The sequence below is a fragment of the Nelusetta ayraudi genome, unplaced genomic scaffold (assembly GCF_046127955.1).
Source record: "Nelusetta ayraudi isolate G7.1 ecotype Tasmania unplaced genomic scaffold, CSIRO-AGI_Nayr_v1 ptg000003l, whole genome shotgun sequence".
NCBI lineage: Eukaryota > Metazoa > Chordata > Actinopteri > Tetraodontiformes > Monacanthidae > Nelusetta > Nelusetta ayraudi.
In genome coordinates, this window is record NW_027466053.1 from 982501 (window position 1) to 1005393 (window position 22893).

A 22893-nucleotide genomic window follows, 5' to 3' on the forward strand; every position below is an offset into this window, starting at 1 on the left:
ACCTCAGTTTGCACTGTGATCACGTCACGTGTTTATCATCTTCCAAAGCTTTGTTTTTTAATAACAGCGGAGTCACTGAACACACTGGCTGAACAAACACAGGCTGTGCACATCTTGTGTTGTGCCCTTGTTCAACCACACACCAGTATTTGCTCAGCTAACACTGTATATGTACCTTACAGATGTGTGTAAATATTAACTTTGCGGACGCAGGTTGAAAAAAAAAAAAAGAAAACCTCCTGATGGTGGAGACGTGGGGAGACGTTGCCAAATCACTGAGAGCTACTCAGCAGTGAGCGTGCACTGCACACACAAGCGGAGCTCGCCGGAGCGCTGGGCGGATTCAGCTGTGCTCATACCTCACCGTCCCTCTCCTCTGACATCATACCCCGACAATGCCACCATTCATAAAAGACGTCGCACACAAGACCTGGAGTTGCGCTGCTCGAGCTCGTGCCCGAGCTGCTCGTCTTCACAGCAGAGGTGCTGCCCCAACCACAGTGGGTGGAGCAAAGACAAAAAGAAAAAAAAACAACAGAACACGTAACAGGGTTACAACGTATGCTAATGATTTAACTGCCAACCAAATGACTTCACTCTGGAACGGTCGCTCAGTCAATCACCACTTAGTTGTGAAATGAACATCTGCAGAAGCTCCCCGACGTTACAACGTAACATTTCGTTTCTATTCAACCCAAATGTAGCGGCGCTGACGTGCGGGAACAGTGAGGCTTGTGTGGCGAAATGTGTTAAAAAGCTGCAGAAACGCTTTGATTGTGGCTTCTCCGCAGCGCTGTGAAATGTTCCTTTAAGAGGCGCGCTGCCCTCCCCTCTGCCTCCTCAAGTAAAAAGGAGTACATTAAGAGCATGCCAGGGATTATGTCATCCAGCCGACCAGTGCCAGCTCTGCGGCCAAGACTGCTGCAGTGAAGGAACATATAGTATTGTTTACCCAATTAAAGAAAGAAAAAACACACACGTGCACGCACACACACACACACACACACACACACACACACACACACGCGGCATCTAATCTGATGCTTGGTGACACATTTATTGTCGTTAGTAACAGCGTAAGCTCAAGATATTTTTGGGGAGGATAAAAAACACATTTCTCTCGCGTGGATGTGTGAAAGCAGCGAGCTTCCTTTTAAAAGAGGAATGAACACAACAGGGAATTCTTTGTAAAAAGAAAGAGGGGGGAAAAAGGCCGCTGCTGACATGAGCTGAGTCATGTCCCAAAGTTGGCAGCGCGAATGTTGTTGGGAACCAGCCTGATAAGAGCTTGCTTGGGCTTCCCTTGTTACAGATGAGGGGAAAAAAGATAATGTGAAATGTCTTTCATCATGAGCACAAAGGTATCGAACCATCTGAGCACACGGGGGGGGGGGGGGCCTTTTCTCAGGGGGACAACACTGACTGCACTGACTGTTTTATGAAGAGTTCTCCAAATTCACGGCCCTTTCGAAGGAAGAGAGACATTTTACTTCCTGGAAAAAAAAAACAGACTAAATTTGGGCAATGACATCACTTTAGTGTCAAGACAATAAAACAGGCAGCTCTCTTTGTACAATAGCTTGTGTGTTTGTGTGTGTGTGTGTGTGTGTAACTTTTACTGTCAAACGTGTCTGTGCGGTGATTTCTTCGAGCCTCGCACGGCGTCTGTTTGGTTACTATGGAGCCTGTTTTGTTTTTTTTTCATTTACGGCTAGAACGATTTCAATGTGCTTTTTTCAGGAGGAAATGTTGTGATTATTAATCAGACGTGTCACCGGCTGCAAACCGCCATAAGAGTAACATGTATGTTGTGACACACAGTCTCTTTGCTGCTCCTCAACCTCCCATGTGCGGCCGCCCGGCTAACTGAGACCACGCGAGGAGGATGACACAGAGTTGGAGCTGTGTGTGTGTGTGTGTGTGTGTGTGTGTGTGTGTGTGTGTGCGTGTGTGCGTGTGTGTGTGTGTTCGTGAGGCCCAGTGGAGAGCCTGCTCCGAGTGTTGATGTAATGCTTTGGCCGGCGTGCTGTGGAACTTGGCCTCCTCTCGGCAGCGTTTCCTCTACGCTGCGAGGGTCAACTATCCCACAACCTCCAGCGCACAACACGTACCATTCTACTCTCCCCAGACCACAACAGAGCTCAGCGCAACCACACCCGGCACGGCCAGCGCCACCGCTCCTTCACCAGAACAAAAACACTCATAAAAAAACTAAAATACATTAATAAATAAATAAATAAATACATAAATAATGCTCCGCTCGAGGACAACAAGCTATTAAGGGACTACAGAAGGCGTACTTTGGTGCTCCACTTAAACCACCAGTGTGTAAAATGTGGGTTGATTTATGATTTTTAGAATTTTACAAGCTTAACATACTGACCATTAATATATTAATAAAAGTGTATAGTTGCAGTACAATCAAATGAATAAAGTCTTCCTACCCTTAGAACGGTTCTTACTGTATATATATATATATATATATATATATACATATGTATATATATATATATATATATATATATATATATATATATATATATATATATGTATGTATATATATATATATATATATATATATATATATATATATATATATATATATATATATATATATATATATATATATACATATAAGAATATAAAGCAAAGGTCTTGTTCCCAGTTAGCTGCCATCTTGCACCATATGTCTAAGGAAGCCTGGTGTGGACAATCCAGCTGTCTGACAGCATGTTTAGTAATTAGCGTGAATGCTCGCATCTTTAAATAAACCAAGGAAGAAGAAGGTGGTCGAGGCACCCAGATTTGGGTGCACAGGCCACCGTAGTTCACTGGCAAGATCAGGAGGGGGAGGGAGAGGGAGAGTGAAAGACACAACAATCTAAAATGTAACCACTTGATGTCGCCGTTTCCTCTTCAAAATCTCCAAATATTACCCACGTAACCTTTAATTATGGTTCAGATTGGTGTCTGTATTATACACAAAGTGGTAACACCATGATTGATTGTAAATGTGATAGTAGCAGAAGTGGGGATTTTGAAGGAAGCCCATCTGACAGTGCTGTCAGACAGGCTTCCTTAAATACCGGGCTTTGACACACTGGACCTTTAAGGAGAAAATCAGAGTGAGATTTGGGGCAGGAGAACAAAGATGGGCACTGATGCAGATAGCGTCTTTGGCTGAGAGAGCACAAACAGAGCGCTCAGAGTGAGATATGGGTCCCCACGGGGCCACAGCAGTCCTCCGGCTCATTAACTATTTACACCAGAGACAGGCCTCCCTGCTCCTCTGGCCCACCGCAAAATCAATTAGCCTTCATTAGCCCCGGCTCCGGGCACTCACTCTCTGGCAGGGGGAGGGTTAAATCCTGCTGGTGGGGCCTCCAGTTACCACCAGGCACACGTACGGCCGCACATGTGTGTACTGGCAGAGAAAAAGGGGGTGTGGAAGAAAAAGAAGAGAAAGAAGCGGGGCGAGCGCTCGTCCTCCATTGTGACCCGCCACGAGTTCCTCCGCTTCCCGCTCGCTGTCTGTTTTCTCAGGACAGTCAATGAGCACCTCTCCGGTTCCTCCACGTCCATCAAAGCCCTTCCGAGCCTCCGACGCGAGCTTTCGAGGCAGAAGGAGCGCATCCAGGGCCGGGCCTCGAGGGGTGTGGGATTACAGCGCCGAGATTTCCCATTGGCGGAAAGTCAACATGGCCGAGGGGGTAATGCGATTAGAGCCGAATTGAGAACGTCGCAGGGGACACATGGGCCTGATCATGGCCCAGTTACCCGATAGCGAGGCCGTATTTATCGACCTGGCCCTGGCGAGGATATTACGGACATTAGAGACCCCCGGTCTGTGCTTATGAAACCCTCGCTGGAGATCGCACCCCCGATAACACAATTAGACTCTCACTTTCTGTTCGCAATCGGCGAATTCCATCAGTCGCGTTCAGACGTCGGGGGGATTAAAATCTCAATTGATCCACACTTGGTCGCCTCGCGCCCGAACGGCCAGCTAACGAGAAGGTTGCACGTAAAGGGTGTGTGTGTGTGTGTGTGGCGGAGGGGGGAGGGGAGGGAGTCCTGCAGCCACTTAGTGAGTGCATATGTTTATGGGAGGCCCAACAGAGCATTTACAATTCAATTACATAGATAGGAGGCGGGAAAAAAAGAGTAAGATGTGTCTGGATGAAGGCCAGAGGAGAGATAAGGCTAATACACTAATATTGTGTTACCCCAGAGCGTGTTACCATAGGAACAGTTGAGCAGATTCAAAAGACTACAAAGACGATCAATCTTGAGAAAGCAGGAGGAAGAGGGAGAATTAAATGCCCTGGGAATGCTCCCGCTCTCCTCTATCAGAGCAATAACTCTTCTAATGACCTCTGCTACCTCCTCTCTCTCTCTCTCTCTCTCCCTCTCTCCCTCACTCTCTCTCTTTCTCACTCTCCCTGCTCACAAGATGTTTCCCTCCAGCCGGCTCAGCTATCGCACAGCCTTTCCAAACACAAAGGGGAGCCAACGCTCTCTTTCCCTTCAATCCAAGTCATGACGCTCACTCGCTCACTGGCTTTTATTCGTATGGAGCCGCTGTCATTTGGAGATTTATGATGGAAAGCAACACCGGGGACGGTGTCGCCTCCATTGTGAGCCTTCACATGTTTGACACGACGAAGCGGGCCCCGATGGGACCGATTGGAAGGTTTCCTTCCATCTCGCTCGTTAACCTTCTATGCTTTTAAAATCAAACTCGCAAAAAGCTGCCTCACGACTGCCTCCCTCAGCTACCCCCTCACCCTCCAACCCCCCCACCCATTCCCGCCGCACTCACTGCCAGCTTTGTGAGCGATGAAGTCATCCCATTTTTTCCCCCGCCGTGTTAAACTAGTGCTAACAAGTTGCAGGGACCCACAGAGCATGTTCTGTACATTAAGATATACATCAGGCAGTGGCTGGGCAGCCCCAGCCCTTCAACCACATAAAGGGCCCTTTTATTCCAGCCAGAGTCTCCAGTGCACCACTGGCAGGTTCAGACACAGCTTTGATTACACACCAAATGATGAAATCCACATAGACCTAAAGAGCGCAGCCTTGCTGGCACGGCCCAGTGGAAAAAAAAAAGAGGGGGTTGCAACACGTTGAAGGCGGCGGGAGCGTGCACCAGCGTGCACCAGCGTGCACCGGCGTTCTCTGGCGTGCACAAGCTCGTGTTTGTGCGTACATGCATAAAGTGCTCGCCGTGGCTACTCACCAGCTTGGCTTCGGAGTGCATGGAGGGTATGTGAGTAGAGGAGCAGGAGCTGCTGTGGGTGGGTCCTTGCATGCCCATCATGTTGGAGCTCATGGACATTTGCCTCTCCATCTGAGGAACCACAGTGGAACAGATATCCTCACGTCAAAACTCTTGAATATTTTACTCTTCATCCTGGAGCCCAACAGAGCAGCCTTGCACCATGAAGAGAGCTCCAAAAAGCTGCTTATGCGTTTCCAACTGACAGTGTGCATATTTTTATATTGTTTTTTATTTTATTTTTTTTACTTTTTAATAGTTTAATTTTTTGATTTGTCGTGCATCAACATCACCTAAACAAATTCCTTGTATGTGTAAAATCGTACTTGGAAATAATGTTTTTTTTTTCTGATTCTGGTACATTTGGTCTTGGACTTGTTTGGAAAGTTGGAAAAAACACCTGTTTGATGGTGTTTTCACTAATGTGGAAGAGGTATCAGTGCCCTCTGTGACATCACAAAGAGCTGATTGCCAAAACTGTACGCTTCAGCAATTACCTCCTGAAAAGTTCAGCAAACTAATGAGGTGGATTGGATGAGACTGGAACTTCATTGTCTTTCACAAGAAAGATGAAATTGAACACAATCCCTTTGGTGCAGATAGAATATCGAAGTCGTGCTGGACATTTATTGTTGTTTGAAAAAAGCTTCCATATTTCAAAGCTTCTTTGAAGGCTTCGCTCACTGCACCAGTGAGGACGGGATGGTAGAAGGAAAGAGACTGATTTCACACGACAGACTCCCCCGTGCACGACTCTGTGATGATAACTATAGCTGACCCAAAACAGGAAGCCAGCACAGAGGGACTTAACACAGGAAGTCTGTGCACCAGGGGTGTGTGTGAGTGTGTGTGAGTGAGTGTGTGTTTCTGATAACAGAGTGGTGGGTGTCAGTCGGTCCCCGCGTGTTAAAATCCCCTCCTTGCCGGCTCATAACTTGCTCACAAGGTGAAAGAGATGACTTCCCAGTGCCGCACTTCCCGTGTCAAAGGTCATCGCCAATCATCCAATGTGGCTCAGTGTCTAATGTGAGAAAACTAAAAAAAAAAAAAAAAAAAATGCGAAAAAATAGGACGTCCAACAGAGTTAGTTCTGTTATTATGTCCTTTATATTTTCTTCCCTCTTTCCTCTTTTCTTCTCTTTCACTCAGAAAGTCTTGCATTAACCACTGGTGTAGTTCTTATTTATTAGAGTGCCTGAGAGAGGCCTTCCTCGACTGCAAACAAAGTTATGTGCAGTGAGAGAAACATCTGCACGCTGAAGTGTGAGCTTCGGTGGCCCTCCAGCTGCTGAACTCCCGCCGGGGAGCAACCCCCCCCCGTCCTCCCTTCCTTCCACCTAAAGCCCCTCCTCGTCCGCAGAGACCCAGCGCTAGAACCTGACACACAGCCTTAATTGCACTAAGTGTGTTTTGTGTAAAAATATCACCCAAACCTGCACCCCTTTCCTGAACCGTCAATCTTCCCCTAAGATCGCACGGCTCTTAATTTAATAAACCTGGGAGGCTTTTTTTTTTTCCCCCCTCGCTTCTTTCCAATATCAAAACACGCGCTGTCTAATGTTACAATGAGAACACGTGTCCTATCAATAGAATGCTTTCTACGCGTTATTATCATTCTCTGTGTCGTTGTATCAGGCCCCTCTAAATTCTTTCGCTGCAGTCTTGACATTTACCCAGAACTGCGAGGGCTTCCCCCTCCTTAAAGGTCCAGTGTGTAACATTTTCAAGGAAGCCCAGTATTTAAGGAAAGCCGCCTGACAGCGCGTTTCGAATCTGGGGCCCCGTCAGGCGGGCCGCCTTAAAAAATGGCGCCGCAAGATGTCACCTAACTAGGAGCAAGACCCTTATTGCTCCATGTATATTCTTATACGAAGGAGAACCATTCCATTGGTAGGTAGCAAACTACTTTTATTTTACTGTGAATATACACTACCAGTCCAAAGTGGACTCACTCTATGAATTTAATGTCTTTTCTTTCATTCTCATGACTATAGCAGTTTCTCGCTGAGGGCATCAAAACTACGTATGAACACACATGGAATTCTGTAGGAAACAATCAAAGTGTCAAATAACTCAAACACGTTTCATTGTTTAAATTCTTCCATATAGCCACTCTGAATAGCCTTTCATAAAAAGCATGTTTAGATATATTTCACGTGTTTTTCTTTGCTGCATAATTACATATATCTTGCTCATATATTTGATGTTCAAGCTTTTGACTGGTAGTATAGACTTTTAATAATGTATTAACGGGCAGTGCGTTTAGCTTTAACCAATATAAAAATCATAAATCAAGCCAGATTTTACAGACTGGACCTTTAAGCAGCGACGACCTGTTTTAACAGCAGCGACTGGGCACAGGCAGGAAGTGCAAACTGAGCAGAGGCTCTGTTTTGCCCCGAACTCCACGTGTGAGTGACTTAAGCCCAGAGTGTGTGTGTGTGTGTGTGTGTGTGTGTGTGTGTGTGTGTGTGTGTGTGTGTGCGTGTGTGTGTGTTAGTGTGTGCGAGAGAGAGAGAGGGAGTGATAGAGAGAGAGAGAGAGAGAGAGAGTGTTTGTTGCACTCACAGGCATGAGCACGGCGGAGGAGCCGGGCATGGTGGGATCTGGCAGGGTTCCAGGCATGGAGGCTGGCAGAGGCTGTCGCTGTCTGTTCCGTAGGTGCAGCAGCGAGGACAGAGAGCCGGGGACGGGCCTGCGGTGGGGGAGGGGGGGAGACAAAGCCAAGAGGGCATCAGCACGGAATAATGAACAGAACGTCACCGCTCGACACGCGGCCAGAGCGTCGAAAACCGACTTCCACACATGCACGCGCTGACAAAATCATTCACGTAGCGGTTTAGAATGTTTAGGAACGTGGTCGAGCTCATGGAAACACTGCGGAGCCCCAGGGCTCATTCACAAATCTGGAGGTATCCCGTTCACACTAATGTTCTTTAAGGTTTTTTTTGTTCCAATGGGTCTCAGATTTGGGAATTAGTGAATTAAACTTAATCATGGTGCAAAAGCTGGACAAATGGATGTTCGGATTTGAAGAACATGGATGTAAGAGTGCAGAAATAAAAAGACAAACGAGGCAGGAAAATATGAGGACACACAAAAAAGAACAAAACCAGAATTAAAATAACCCCGAATAGGAAACATCCACCCTCGGAACGTGACGCTGAAGGCAGCCGTCGCATTTTACACTGCAACAGTGCATTGTGGAGGTGGAGGAGCGACGATCAGACAAGGAGCCGCTGCGCCTCACCGACGTGAGGTCACTGACTAAAACAGCTTCACTGATTCATTTACCGTGCAGGCCGAAGGTTCTCTCACACTTCTTTCATTTTGTTCAAATCCCCCACTCGTCCCCTCGGCGACGAAAAAGGCCGCACAGCAGCGCCGCAGGCCCCGGGGCATGCTGGGAGTTTGCGGTCGCGCTTTTAAACGAGCAACGAATGAATAAACATTGGTGGCGAGTGGCGACGACCACATGAGAAGCCGTGACAGCAGCCGTGTCGAGAAGGAAAAAAAGAAGAAGTGCAGCAGAGGTGGACGGCGTGCACGATGGTGGTGGTGGTGGAGGTGGAGTTGGGCTAATCTCAACCCCCCACGCCGCTCTGACCACAAAAAGTGCTTCGAGACTAGCAGGCCACATCAAGAAGAAAAAAACCCAGAGCAAAACAAAACACAAACAGACGACGGTTTTGGCGAAACGTTGACTTGTGTCACAGTCGGAGGCCTCCAGGCTGCGGCCGTCCAGAGCAGCCGGCCCGCTGTGTGTGCCTGCAGTGACGTCACTTCATGCAACCACGAGCAAGTGAGAGGAGGAGAAACAAAAAGGAAGGAAAAAAATATACAAATAAAGTTCATTAAGGTTCATTTTGAGAAGGTTTAGACCCAACGTAGCAACCAGACCATGTTGAACAGGTTAACAGACTCAACTGCTCGCTGATCGGTGGGAGAGGGGGGGTGTCCCCCCTCCTTCCCTCCCTCAACTCCCCCAACCCTGCCAACACCACCCCCCCACCCCACGCCCCAAATGGCAAATAGCCCCCCACCTGAATAAATACCTGTATTTTTCCAGAGCTAAATATGTGCATTTATGCTCCAGACATTCAAGATTGCTACACACACACACACACACACACACACATGCGCAGGCCACAGCGCCATTAGCCTCCAGACCGTGTGTCACTCCCTCCCAACATCTCAATTCATCACAATCACACACATTTAACAGCGGCGACATGACATGTGAGCAACACGGCTGAATCCAAACATTTCCACATGGGGAGAGTCAGTCATGAAAGTACAATGAGGTATGCAGTGTGCGGCCGTGCGCTACATCAACACAGCAACGCCCCCCTCCCTCATCCCGACCCCCACCCCCCTGGCCTCACACACACACACACACACACACACACTTTCAGTCCACATCCAAGTGGATGAAATAACAGTCACGAGGCAGCGGCGGTGACACGCTGCTGGTTTTTGTGGATAAACAGTGTTTTGCTGGGCGTTTTTTTTTTTTTTTTTTTGCAGTATGATGATTGCCTCATGTGAGGATTGTTTTGTTTGGGATTTATTTTTTTTTTCAGTTGAGATTCATAAGCTCTCTTCCAAACCTTCTAAAGCATTTTACGTAACTACCGAAACTTATGCCAGGTTATTTTTCTAAGGAATAAACTTCATATTTAATCATTAAAGGTAAAAAACCATCACAGAAACATTGTACACTGGTTATTATTGCCCTCAATGTTGAGCGGCAATATTTCCATGGCGACCGCGGCGATGCTGGGACGACCGTTGGTAACGACTTGAAATTCATTCTGAGCCAGACATGAAGTCAACAATAATCAATGAAATATTCTCTAAAGGCTCTAATCTGTATCAGGAATGTCCAATGAGATCAAATCTGACTTCCTTCATGTCTGCGTTCAACGGAGATAAGACCACGGTGACCCTGAGTGACCCTCAGCCAACTGGTCAGAGGTCAGGAGGTCACTCTTCCACACCTGGTCTCACACACACACACACACACACACACACACACACACACACATACAAAGTAAACTTGCTGTCCAGACAAGAAAGGCTCCTTTGAAGCCGAGGCAGCTCGTGCCGCCACGCTTGTCCGTCACACAGCGGCACTCACCTGCAGCGGGGGTAGTGGTGGTGGTGGTGGGGGGGGGGATAAGTGGGTGGGGGAGGGGGCAGCTCCATGCCTGCCACCAAAACACGCTCATCAAACACAACCCGCCCCTTCCCGTGGGTGCAAAAACAAGAGTGGGTGAATGCAGCCTGGCTGCGACGCTGCTGCTGAGTGACAGAAGGGCTGAACTCTCTGATGCCGCTTCAACCACTGGACTGGACTGGACTGGACTGAGTGGACTGTACTGGACTGACTGACTAGACTAGACTAGACTAGACTGGACTGGACTGGACTGGACTGACTGGACTCGAGCCTCCAGTTTAACTCTCCATTTCACTTATATTTGCTGTTGCCACTTTATGGCCTGCTTGTTGACGGTCCAATATTTAGACCCATTTTCACATGTTTATTTTTCACTCTGAGCTCCAATAAGGATGATTCATCCCCCCCCCCCAAAAAAAAAATAAACCAAGTATATTTAGCCCTCTGTTTACAGCCTGTAAAAATGGTGCTGGCCCACAAAAATAAAAACACAGCAGCTATGAGGCAGAATTGACCATTAGTCCTCACCTGGAGAGATGTCGCTGAGGTATTACTCCCCTTTAAGATGTCACAAAAGGGGTGTAGGGAGGGGGCAGGGGTCCTTTAATTTTTGCTCCACCCAAAGATGCTAATCATTGCTGTTTTGTTGCAGCAGAACATTAATTCTGATAAATCACACATGCAATATTTTATATGCAGTAATTGCACTGTGATATGGTTTATTCTGTTGAAGTTGTTATTCTACTCCCAGTCATTATCCAGTTTGAGCTTGACCAAAACGAGCAAAAAAAAAAAAAAAAAACCCAACATCACAACATTCTGATATGCTTCATACCTCCATCGATCAGCGACAGATTCAGCAGAATTCCGGCAGAATCAAAAAGATTTTGAAGTGTGTACATATGCAAAAAAAAAAAAAAAAAAAAAGCACAGATAACAAGCTGAGCGCTCAGTTTCCTTTACATCTGTTTGCTGGGAATACATTAGGCCTGGGGCTGTCTGGAGGATTACACCACTCATGAGCTTTCCTTTGTGAGCAGAGTGCATGTGCCAGTGTGTGCATGCTCACGAAAGCAGTGCGAGAACGCATGTGTGCGTGTGTGTGTGTGTGTGTGTGTGTGTGTGTGTGTGTGTGTGTGTATGTGTATGTGTATGTATGTATAATGACAGGCTGTGGCTCCACGGAGGGGATTGATAATAGCCTGACTGGGCTGAGGGCCCTGGGGGAGAGCAGGTAGACACTCCACAGTCCCCACTGACCCGCCGCTCTCACATTACTGACTCCTGCACTCCAGTGCCCGACTCTCCTCCACAGTCTCCGCCCATAGAACCCCCACCACCACCACCACCGACGACAACACCAACCCATGACCACGGCACTTTGAAACCTCCACCTTCATCTTTGCAGAGTCCATCGTTTCTGCTTCTTATCTCCCCTCCCTCCCTCACTCACTCACTCACTCACTCACTCACTCACTCTCAGTCTGGTTGTTTCCTCCTTTTTTTGCTGCTCGTTCCTCTTTAAGCGAAGCCGAGCTGACAATGGATCATTGTTCACTTTAATCCACTAAAAAACTCTCTTGTTGGACTGACCCTCGCTGTGCTCAGCCCCCCCGAGCTCCTCTGGACTCTAACTAGCAAATCCTGCAGGCTGCACACACACACACACACTAACCTCTCTGTCCCAATCCCCACAGATCCAAACTCCAGCTCAAGTACTGGGGACTTTAACACAGGGGGTTTGGCTGACAGCCAACAGGAGCGAGAGAGAAGGAGAGAGAGAGAGAGAGAGAGAGGGAGAGAGGGAGGGAGAGGGAGAGCAGTGCAGTTAGTCCACTGACTCATATCCTTCCCTTCCTGACTCCGCTCCAGTAATGATGTAATGCTCTTGGCTTTCCGCCCTCCCCCCACCCAGTGCCTGCCCACCCCGAGATTTTCGGTCCCGCCCCTCTCCTCTCTCCTCTCTCCTCTCTCCTCTGCACTCTCAACCCTCTCTCCCTCTGCCTCCCAACGCTGCCGCGCACCCCGCCCGACCTGGCCTGGCCTGGCCCGGCTTGGCCCGGCCTGGCCTGGCCTCGCCGGGGTGAAGTCACCGCAAGCTCTGGGCAGACGCAGTGAAAAACTTCTCGAACGTAACCAAAACACCCCGGGGCCGAGTTCCAGACGCTCGGGAGACGGTGGTGCAGTCGCCATGGGAACGGCGGTAAACAGAGGGAGAAACAAGGGCCTCAAACAGCTTGCAGCTGCCTGACTCTCTGAGTAAACACTGCGCAGGACCTCTTCCCCCCCACACCCCCTGATTTACTGCCTTTAATCACGGGTGGGAGGAGAGTGCCATGGGGTTTTGGACTGAGGAAATAATACGAATCTGATCAAATAAATCAGCCTTAATGGGTTGCGACACATGGCTGACTTTTATTAGCGTGGCCAATGGAGGGCTGGAGGGGTGGAGGGTGGAGGGGGTGCTGGGACGAGGCGTCCTCGCAGTCGGGGGTGCCACGAGCCCGGGGCGAGGCCATCCACCGTCGGAGGGTTGGCGAGTTCGGCGAATCGCAACAAACATCGGAGAAACGGAGAACCGGAGAATCGCCTCCCACCGCCTCACTCATCCGCCTCTCTCCCGCTCACATCCCACCTGTCCGTCAACACCACGACTTTACTCATCACATTCCCTCGTCCCGTCCCATCCAAAGCTGCTGGCACCTGTCCAGTGTCTCCAGTGTCGTCCCTCATTCCTTCCTCAGCTGCTCCGCTCGCCTGCAACTCCTGAAATTCCTGCGATCGCACAACATGATCGATCCTCTCCCTCCCCTGTGCAGACACGTTTCCCGCCCTCGTCCTCCAACCAACCTGCAGGGGGCGAGGGGGGCACGCATGCATTCACCCCCCCACCCCCCGCCCCCGGCCCCCGCCCACCTCCTTCACCTCCTCCTCCTCCTTATCCTTCATTTCCTCCCGTCCACCTTCCTCCTAACCCCTCTTCCTCCCCTGCAACCGCCTCTGATCCCTTTCTTCCTCTCCTCCGTGCACCTCCGAGCCCCCTCTTCCACACTTTCTGCCCCCCCACTCCCACTCCCATCCCCTCCAGAGCTGCGAGGCATGTCCCTGTGTGCGAGTTGCTTGTGTGCAGGAGCCTGCATGTGTGGTGGCCCCGGGGCAGTGATGACACAGGCCCGCTGGAATGAGAAGGAACAGAGACTGGGCGTTTCTCTACAAACGCACTATTAAACCCACTGCGGTACACAATGAGCTCATCTTAATTCAGGTCAGATGTACATCCTGCGTTCTCCTTCTTTCATTTTCTCCCCTTCCTTATTTTTGTAAAACATTTCGCTTGCATGCCTGGCTTGTCCCGTCGCCGTTTCCCTTTCCCCCTCTGCACCACTGACTGCTTCATGAGCATCAGCATCAGTATGTTGGTTTAGCAGAGCAGCATATTTCCCCCTGCAGCGGGGGGCATTTATCATTTCGGAGCTTGAGGGCAATTTTTTATTTTGCAGAGGTTTCCAGGCTCCCGCACTCAGGCCTGACTTGCCCCTCTTATCAGTGCGCTCTGAATGTGCTCCAATCATAAACATAAACAAAAGGAAGTCCTGCTTAAATGGAGAGGTTTGCCAGGTCGAGTTTGTCCGCGGAACAAACCGGCAAGTCCGCACAAAAGGTGTGCGAGACTGCCTGATGCCGGGTGTTGAAACCTTCAAAGCTGCTTTGTCACCTGCAGATTTGGGTTGAAAAAAGTGTTTTGTGGTCTAAATAGGCGAGGAAAGCAAAGCGCCCCAATCAAAGCGTCAAATCTTACAGAGCCGCAACATCAGTTAGGTGATCTAACAGCAGAGTGAGGCCTATACCAGGATGCACGGGTCAAAGTGCAGTTAGATGGAGGCAACACCGAAAGGCTCTGACCAACCACAAAACCAGCAAGCTGCAGCCACAGGACAGTGGAAAGGTGCACAGTCGGATATATTACATCCCTTATTTCTTATTTATTTATCAGTTTATTCTTTTTATTTTGATATCACGATAAAGCTCGTTCAAACCTCTGCCGCCAGGCAAAAGGTTCAGAGCAATAAAAACCAGAAGCTGCAGACTAGACTGAGAAATTGTCTCTACTCAGAGCAGCAGCAGCCATTTGTCACTTTTTTATGGCTCTTGTGTTCATAAATACAGAGATTTGTCTGTAAAAAATACATTTCGTGACAGATTTTTTTTGTTCTGTTACTGCATGTTAGTTTTAAATAAGAAAAAAACCTCTAGGTTGGAGGAACAACAATTAAAATCTAAATAAAAAACAAAACACGTGGTTATGCCCGGAGCCATTAAAACTAAAAAAATGTGCGTGTATGGACAATCTCACAAGATCTTTTATCTTGTCTCTGTGGCCCTAATTATAAATAGTCATATCACTAAATCTCTATGAGAAAAAATGGTCAGATTCACACTGCAAATGTGTCAACCCTCAACCTGTCTGTTGAGAAACTGCTTTTTGACAGGGTGTGCAGGCCAGCAGCTATATGTGCGACTTCCCTTCCCCTGATGACAAGGAGGACAAGTGGCTAGTGTCTTCGAGGTGTGAAAATATTGTGCATTTATAGCGGCTTGGAAAACAAAACCGCAGAATGACTTCCTGCAGCGCCTCGCACTCTGACGTGACAAGCCAGCTCGAGAGCTGCACGCTGGGTCCCGATGCTGGCGCAGCGGCAGCAGCGAGGCACACTGTCACTGCGGCCAGCAGTGGTAAATGTGGCTGCAAACACCGAGACGATGCAAATACCAACATCACAGACGTGTGAAACAGATGCAACAGAGGAACGACTTTTCATCCCTCCTCTCCAAAAGTGTGTCAAACTTTCCTCCAAGCATTGTGCTCGTGTCATTCAAGAGGGACCTGGGCCTCACAGCACTCAGGCCTTGCAGTGGTTTTTGCCTTTAGTGCATTACTGGCATTTGCAGCACTTCTTCTTTTGCATTTTCTTCCTTGGTTTACATGTTTGTGCTTTTGCAATCGTGTCTGCGAGTGCAGCATTTGCACATGGCACATCGTCTGTCACCGTGGCCTTTAGGCAAGCGACTCGCGCCGTGCACGATGCCACACCACAAATGATTCTCAGAATCAAAATCAACCTCTTCCGACGTTGACACACTGAGACGCGACTGCCTGACACGTTTCAACCATTAGGAGGAGATCATTCTTTAATTCAGCACATCTGTTTTCGTACGGAGCAAAAACTTTAAGTGTTTATTAAATACCACATCATAACGAATTGCTGATCAGATATTTAACAACATCTGCGCCGTATTCCCCTCCTTACTTTTGCCCAGCTGCATTCAGCTCGATTGCGCTATGTAATGGAAACAATTGGATAGAATTCTTTGACTGAGCCAAAACAGAAGAATGTCATTTTTAATGCCTGGTGCCCACACCCATGCCGCATGACTCCACTTACGAGTGAAAAAGGTTAAGGTCTCCGCAGAAAAGTTGCATCTTAAAGTGTCGGCTAGTTACGCCCGCCGCGTTTAACTCTGACATAACTCAGAACCGCATGCTTTTAATTAAAACGACAAAAAGAAAAGCATTGAAAACCCGTTGGACGTCGCCTTCCCTTTTGTGTGATAATGATAGCCGTGACATCGAGATCTGCTGGCCATTCCTTACGCCTGGTTTTAACACTGGTTTGTGTCAGTTCACATCCCCCAACGACCTCGTTCAGGGACTCGCAGTGGAAGGGGAGCGAGAGGAGAAGAGAGAGGCGGCGAGGTCCTCAGGTTTCACAGCTGCAGGCCCAGCTCAGCCCTAAAGTAAATGGACTTGGGGAAAGCCAATCCTAATTGATTCCAAGCCTCAAAGCTCTTTAGTAAACATTGCGGAGCAATGAAAATGACTTGTTATCCTAATTCATTGGACGCTCAAGCCGTGCGTTCGTCGGGGCCGAGAGCAAAGGAAGCAGATGGGCGTGAGATTAAACTGATTTTGTTTGGCGATTTATCCTCCTCTTAGTCGCCACAGAGCCGAGCGGCGTGTGCCAAGGTAAAAATCGTTACAGACCTCCGATGATGGAACAAACGTTCCCGTTCATGACAAGGATATCGCCTCCTTAAGTGTCCCTGCGCTGGTTATTACGACAGAGCGTAAACATTTGTGTAGTGGAGAATTTATTATTAACAATGATTTTAAAAAATCGCTTACGCTAGCAGGGCGCTGAAGACAGCGAGCGGCCGAAGCGGGACAATAGGAAGACGTGTGTCAAAAGGGAACCACTGATCTGCCCTCCAGTAGTCTGTAATGTGTCCGGTTTGTTCAGTGGGTAGGAAGTTCCTGTGGAGAGACCCCCATGAACGGAGCCTTTGGTCGGCTTCCTGTGGAAGTGCAGCTTCTCCATGTCGGGGTTTCCTCAACACATTTTCCCTGCTGATGTGAACATTTCCACTTCTGCCCATCCTACTCCACAGCTACGGGCAGTCAGGAGCCAAATATGGATCACTTAGATACCAATGATGCTCATTAAGCTGGAATCTTTTTGTACCAGATATCATGAAATGACTGGGACAATAGTTCTACGTAGAAAAAAGTGGAATGGAAATTGGAAATTGGAAACAAGCAGCTCTTAATGAAGACCTCTGCTCTAAGGGTGTCAAAGATATTTTGTGGCGTGGACAAGTATTTTCTACTTACCAAGAATGCCCAAATACTGTCTTAGGTTTTAACTAATGAAGAATCCATGCGGATGATACATCCACCCTAATTAAAAAAAAGTATTGGTATCGCATTGGTATTGGTGATACTGGCCCTATATTTATTTGGTATCAGATCGAAACCAAATCGTGCACTATTGCACACCACTAGTAACAGGGTTCTTGGACTGTATCTTGGATAATTCCCACACTCAAAGTCAATCCCAGGTGGCTACTTGTACTAGCTACCGTTCTCATCTTTACCATCAGCAGTACATCTACGGTAATGAACCGGTGAAGGACAGCAGTCTATCTGAAGCGCAGTAAGGTGAGGAGGTCTTGGCGACAGGTAAACTGGGGTGAAGCAGCGGCAGCAGTCTCTGTTACTGGCAGTGATTGCGCTCCCTCCAAAGTGGATGAAATTCCAACCTCGTCCGCCACAAAGAGCCCGACGGGCTGTCAGTCAGGCTTAGCGGATGGGCCTCCCATCCAATATTCACTAGGTCCTCAAGCCAACACAAGACAACCTTGACGCGGCGCAGGCGTATCCGACGACTCCGGCCAGTTTGCCACGGGTCGGGTTCACCGTGACAGAGAAGGATAAGCCCTGAGACAAATTTGAAGGGGACGGACGGCGGCGAGTTCAGCGCGGGGGAAATGTATGGTGCTAATTGTGACAGTGATTTATGAGGACTGAGGTTCACAGGAGGCGAAGCTTCCACTTTGGAGCTGAAATCGTGAAATCGCACAAGCAAATCAATCTTTATTTGAATTATTAATCCGTCTTTATTTGGTCCGCTCATTCAAGAAAAACATTTTCCACGATCTGACAAAAGTGCCTCAGCCACTCCTCACTCGATCCAATAAAAACAGAGGAACAGCAGCATATCCTCACATCTGAGGTTATGTTTTTAAAGGGTGATTTATCCACATCCTCAACAGTTACACTGCCTCTGGATCAGCAGAGTTGTTCAACCCAGGGACAGGCCGGGCCCACATCAATGTGTTCACGCACTAGGTTGACCAAGCAGGGCGGGACGGTGTTTGTTTGTGTAGTATGCACTCCGCTGGTGTGATCCACCTGTGGTGGAGCAGCGTGAGGGTGTTGGGGAAAACAGCGCTCGGCGCTCGGCGGCGGTGGCGGCCGACATTCCCATACAGTGAAAGGAACTATTTTGGAGCGTGAAATAGGAAACCGTTGTAAAAGCAGTCACGGCGGAGGCTTCAACAATGACCTCACCGTGTCCTAGGGGAGCCTCTTTGGCGTGCTCTGCTGTGGGACAATACTGAATGAACAGCAAAACATGAATCGCTCGGCCTCGCACACACACACATACACACACACACACACACACACACCCACGCACAGCACTCCTTTCCAAATGTAACACAACTCTGACATTACCTCAGAGAGCACGGAGGGTTGACAATCGACACACACAGGCGCGCACACACACACACACACTCAACACACTCACACACAGGTACCAGGAGAAGCCTTGGAGGTGGTTGGAGGAAACAGTCCAACATCAACGAGCCTCAGGTGGTTCCGCGTCTTCTCAACAGTACCATGACTCTGGGAAAGACATTGAGCAGGAGTTTGCAAGCAGCTACTCACCCGATCTGTCTGTTGGTGGATGGAGCCTGAGTGATGACGGAGCTGGACTGTGGCGAAGGCAGCGCCTGCTGGATCACTATGCTGGTGTCGTGGTTGCCCATCCGCGAATGGGAATGCTGGTGCTGGCCTTGGCCTGCCTGGCCGTGCAGCGCGATGTTCTGCGCAGGCGAGAAGACAGGCGGGTTGTAAGGAGCGCGTGCGTCTTGCCAGCGAGTTTAATTCTCCGCACATTTTTCGAGGAGGGGGACACACCGAGGCCAAGGAGGGATTTCTGGTTTTAGTTTGTTGCTAAACAACAAACGTTTTGAATAAGCATGCGATGTAACTCTTGGAATAAAATGTTGGAATGAAGTGAAAACATGTACGAGTGGTTTTGAATTGTTGTAATATTGCAAATTGCAGAAAATGTCAGAGAAACAAAATAAAAGCGTGAGCCGGCGCTAACGAACCTGCGCACATGACTAAATCTTCGCGCATTGTGCACATTGCACAGAAAGTGTGACTTCATCCTTCCACCTGAGAGGCACTTTCAAGGATACAACTTCTTCCCTGCGCACGTGGTGGAAACTCCATGTAATCAAGTTTTTTTCCTGTTGCCAAGAAGTGGAACTGTAACTCTGAACTCTAAAATGTCCTTCATTCGACAAAATAATAGAAATTCTTCACATTTCAGTTTTGCCAGGTTTCTGACTGAGTCCGAAAAAAAAGAAAAACAAAACTGCTCCACTGAGAGCAAACTCTGACCTCAAAGGTGCAAAATTGGTCCCGAAACATCGGCAACAACGCCTCCCTCCCTCTTCTTCCTGGAATTTCGCCTTGATTTCTGGTGATTGCTGTTTTCCTGAACTTTCACTCCTTGTCTCCGCGCTCCTGCACCGACTCGCCGCCTGCTGACTTGGCGGAGCCACCCATCACAAACCACACAGGCTGGGGAGGCGAGACAAAGCTGACCTGAGCTGAGAGGAGCTCTGGAGCCAAAAAAACGCCCAGACGACAGCTTAGCCGCCCTGCACATCTCTTCAGACATGAGATAAGCAGTCTGTCTTGCGGTGGTTTGACGGCTGGCCCGGGCCGCAGATGAGACTTTCACGCGCCTCGGGGAAAATTTGCAAAGCATAAATGATTGGGCCTTTTGTTGGACGTCAAAGCTTTATGACCGCTCACATGCAAAAAGAAAGAAGAAAAAAAAAAAAGAATTGTCTGGACAGGTCTTTCCTTTCCGTAACGAGGCTTGTCTCAGGAATCTCTTTTTACATCTCAAAGGAAACAGGACTCCAGGCCTGAGAGATGGCCGGAGAGCTGTTTGAAGTTACGGCGAGAGAATCTGATCTCCTCTCCTCTCACCTGTGCTAGGTGGTCGACTTCCACCTGCTAGCCTTTTTCTGCCACGGGGGATCAAGAAGCGCGGCGTTCTGAGCTTGACCCGTGACTAAACGCTGGTAAAATAAGAGCACGCACGCAACAACCACTGTTTTTTTGACAATAGGTGGGCAGGGTGCGTTATCGATCTATTATAAGCACGTGCGACATCTGCTTGTGTGGCCTGGAGGCTGACTGGAACGATGGCAGATGAGATAAGACGCTCCGGCCACCACATCTTAACCGCGGACACTGCTGCGGCGGCGGCTTCGGGTTAAATCGATAAGCGTTTTTAGCCGGAGGCTGGGTTTTCTTCCCCTTCCTGTACCTGTTTGCTGTCTTCTTCTTGAGCCTTGCAAAACTCCTGCTCGATGGAGCAGTCCAGGTCACTGAACAAGCCCACCTCCTCGCAGTTCTTCAGGAAGCGCGTCGGCGTTGGCGTCTGGTCTGAAAAAGTGAGCAAGAAATTAAAATTAAGTACCGGACACACCAGTCAACATTGCAATGTTCCATATGTTTTCAGATCATCGTCGTTCTTAGTGACGACTTACTTTTCTTTTTTGTCTTCAATAAAGTTCCAGCTATAAACCAATAATCTTTGAAATCTGCTTTTTTTAATCGATTACCATCTTTACCGTGTTTACAATCTTTCACTGAAATCTGCGACAATATGCTTTCAATCTGAAGAATAAATGGAAAAATACAATCCAGAGAGAGACAATACACTTGACAGGCCCAGTTCCGCTGATACAGCACAGGTCCCACCTACTGAGTGGGGGTCTCGCTGGGTTGCTCAGCCAGGACACAGTATTCAAGTTGACATGGTGGGGGGTGCACCGGGGTCAGGTTTCACACAGTCCAAGGTGATTTAAGGATCAGGCCTGTTCCACAGGCTAACAGCAGGCTACATGCTCTTGTTTACCCGCACTGGCTAGACTGAGAACAACAGCAAGAAAAGCAGTTTTCTTTTCTTTCCAGCTAAAAACAAGTTCTATTAATAAAAGAGAGATATGAAGAAAGAAACGTGTCTGAGTGAAAGGATGAGCGGCCTTCAGATCCCCCTTTTCTCAGACCTCGCAGGGAAAACAAAACGTTGGGAGTTGTAACTCAGCCGCCAGATGATAAGAACACTCGGCCTAGAAAATCTGATCCCGCCGTCCACTGGGCGTAAATAATAAAGAAGAAACAAACTCCACAGTGTGGCAAAAAGCAGCCGCACACTGTTCTCTGTGGCCTGGCAGGTTTTCAGCGAAACAGAACGACTTGCAGGATTAATTATAAAAAAAAAAAAAAAAAACATTTTAGCCCCATGTTTACAGCCTTCTGCAAAAAAATACACCATTGTTTTTCTAACCCATAACTTTCACCTATAATAACGGAGAGTTGGTTGGAGCTTCCTGTTTTTTGGAAAGAAATAAAAAACGAGGAGACTGACATGATCTCAGAGAGCAGGACAAACACCTGGATAAAGGTGTTTGTTTGTAGAGGTATTAGTGGCCTTTGTGACATCACAAAGGGCTGATTTCCAAAACTGTGAGTGCTATCATGTGCTTTCTATAGAATCACATGTGAGAGAAGTAACGGACGGCTTTGTTTGGTTTTTTGGTAATTGTAATCTGCACAAAACGGGCTAATGAAATACTGATCGGGCCGCCTCCCTCCGTCTCCACTATGACCTCAGCTGAGGCGGCTGGAAACGGCGGAGGAGAGACGCCGAGCTCGACGTGCTGACGTCTCGACATACATCAGCGTCTCGGCGGCATGCGTAAGTGGTGCTCACCAACAGAGCTGAGCTGCGACGTGTCGTATGATTTACATAGTAAACAACTGGCGCGGCCGAGCCGTAAAGTTTTCCTGACGACAGACGGGCGTGTACGTGGCCGATGAGTCACGGCGGCAAAAACACCTGCAAAACGGACCAGACGCTCCACCACCAAAACCTGCTGAGGTTCCGTCCGTCTGCGGCGACGCAGCCGCAAAAACTCACCTGATAACATGTTGTCGCTCTTTATGGAGGGGAACTTGAGGGTCATCTCATGTTTGTGTCGATGGATCATCAGATGGTCCTCTGTGTGGAATCGCTGTGGAGTTGGGGTGTGTGTGTTTCCCGATGGGGGAGGAAAAAAAAGAAGGTCCAGTAAGGGTTTCAATGTCTTATTTTAAAACAGATAAGAAGCTTACATTTAAAGGCCCAGTGTGTAAGATTTAGCAGCATCTAATGGTTTGAAAGCGCACTGCAAATAGTGTTATCTTCTTATGTGGCACTTGACATTCTTTCTTGCACCAGTTGTGATGTCAAAATCATGGGAAGATCTATGTGTTTTGGGGTACCATAAAAACATGGGGTTAGAATATGGCCGTCTGCTTACCAGTGGATTTAGATCAGGCATGGGCAAACTATGGACCGGGGGCTATTTGCGGCCCATTAAGCTTTTTAATCCGGCCCGCTGAACTTGAAGGGATGATAGTAATAGTAATAGTAATAGTAAGTAAGTCATAAAATAGCTGTATTTCATCCTCTTTTTTTCAGTGTTTTACAGTCATTTCAATAAAGAGCTACAAAAAAAAATACCGTGGGGTTTATATTTTGTCGTAACTTTGCTTTTGTTCATTTTCAATTGACATTAAAGATGTGTTTTTTACATATCCCTCGTACAAATTTTCAAACCCATCATTTGGCCCACCAGTCAAAAAGTTTTCCCACCCCTGACTTAGATACTTTATATCATTGAAACAAACTTACTATACAATTTTACCGTGTTTTATGGTGTTTTCATGCCAGTAGAT

General features: G+C 48.1%; 1 protein-coding gene across 3 annotated transcripts in view; it reads right to left on the reverse strand.

Annotated features, from left to right (window-relative positions):
* The window catches only part of creb5b (cAMP responsive element binding protein 5b), a 49338-nt gene that overhangs the window by 16892 nt on the left and 9553 nt on the right, over positions 1-22893 (reverse strand). For all 3 annotated transcript variants that reach the window (XM_076027360.1, XM_076027367.1, XM_076027376.1), the window contains exons 3-7: positions 22094-22187; positions 20435-20553; positions 18748-18905; positions 7850-7976; positions 5243-5353 (exon numbers count right to left, since the gene is read on the reverse strand). In XM_076027360.1, coding sequence (XP_075883475.1) covers positions 5243-5353; positions 7850-7976; positions 18748-18905; positions 20435-20553; positions 22094-22187 — 609 coding nt within the window. The remainder of the gene's footprint in view (positions 1-5242; positions 5354-7849; positions 7977-18747; positions 18906-20434; positions 20554-22093; positions 22188-22893) is intronic.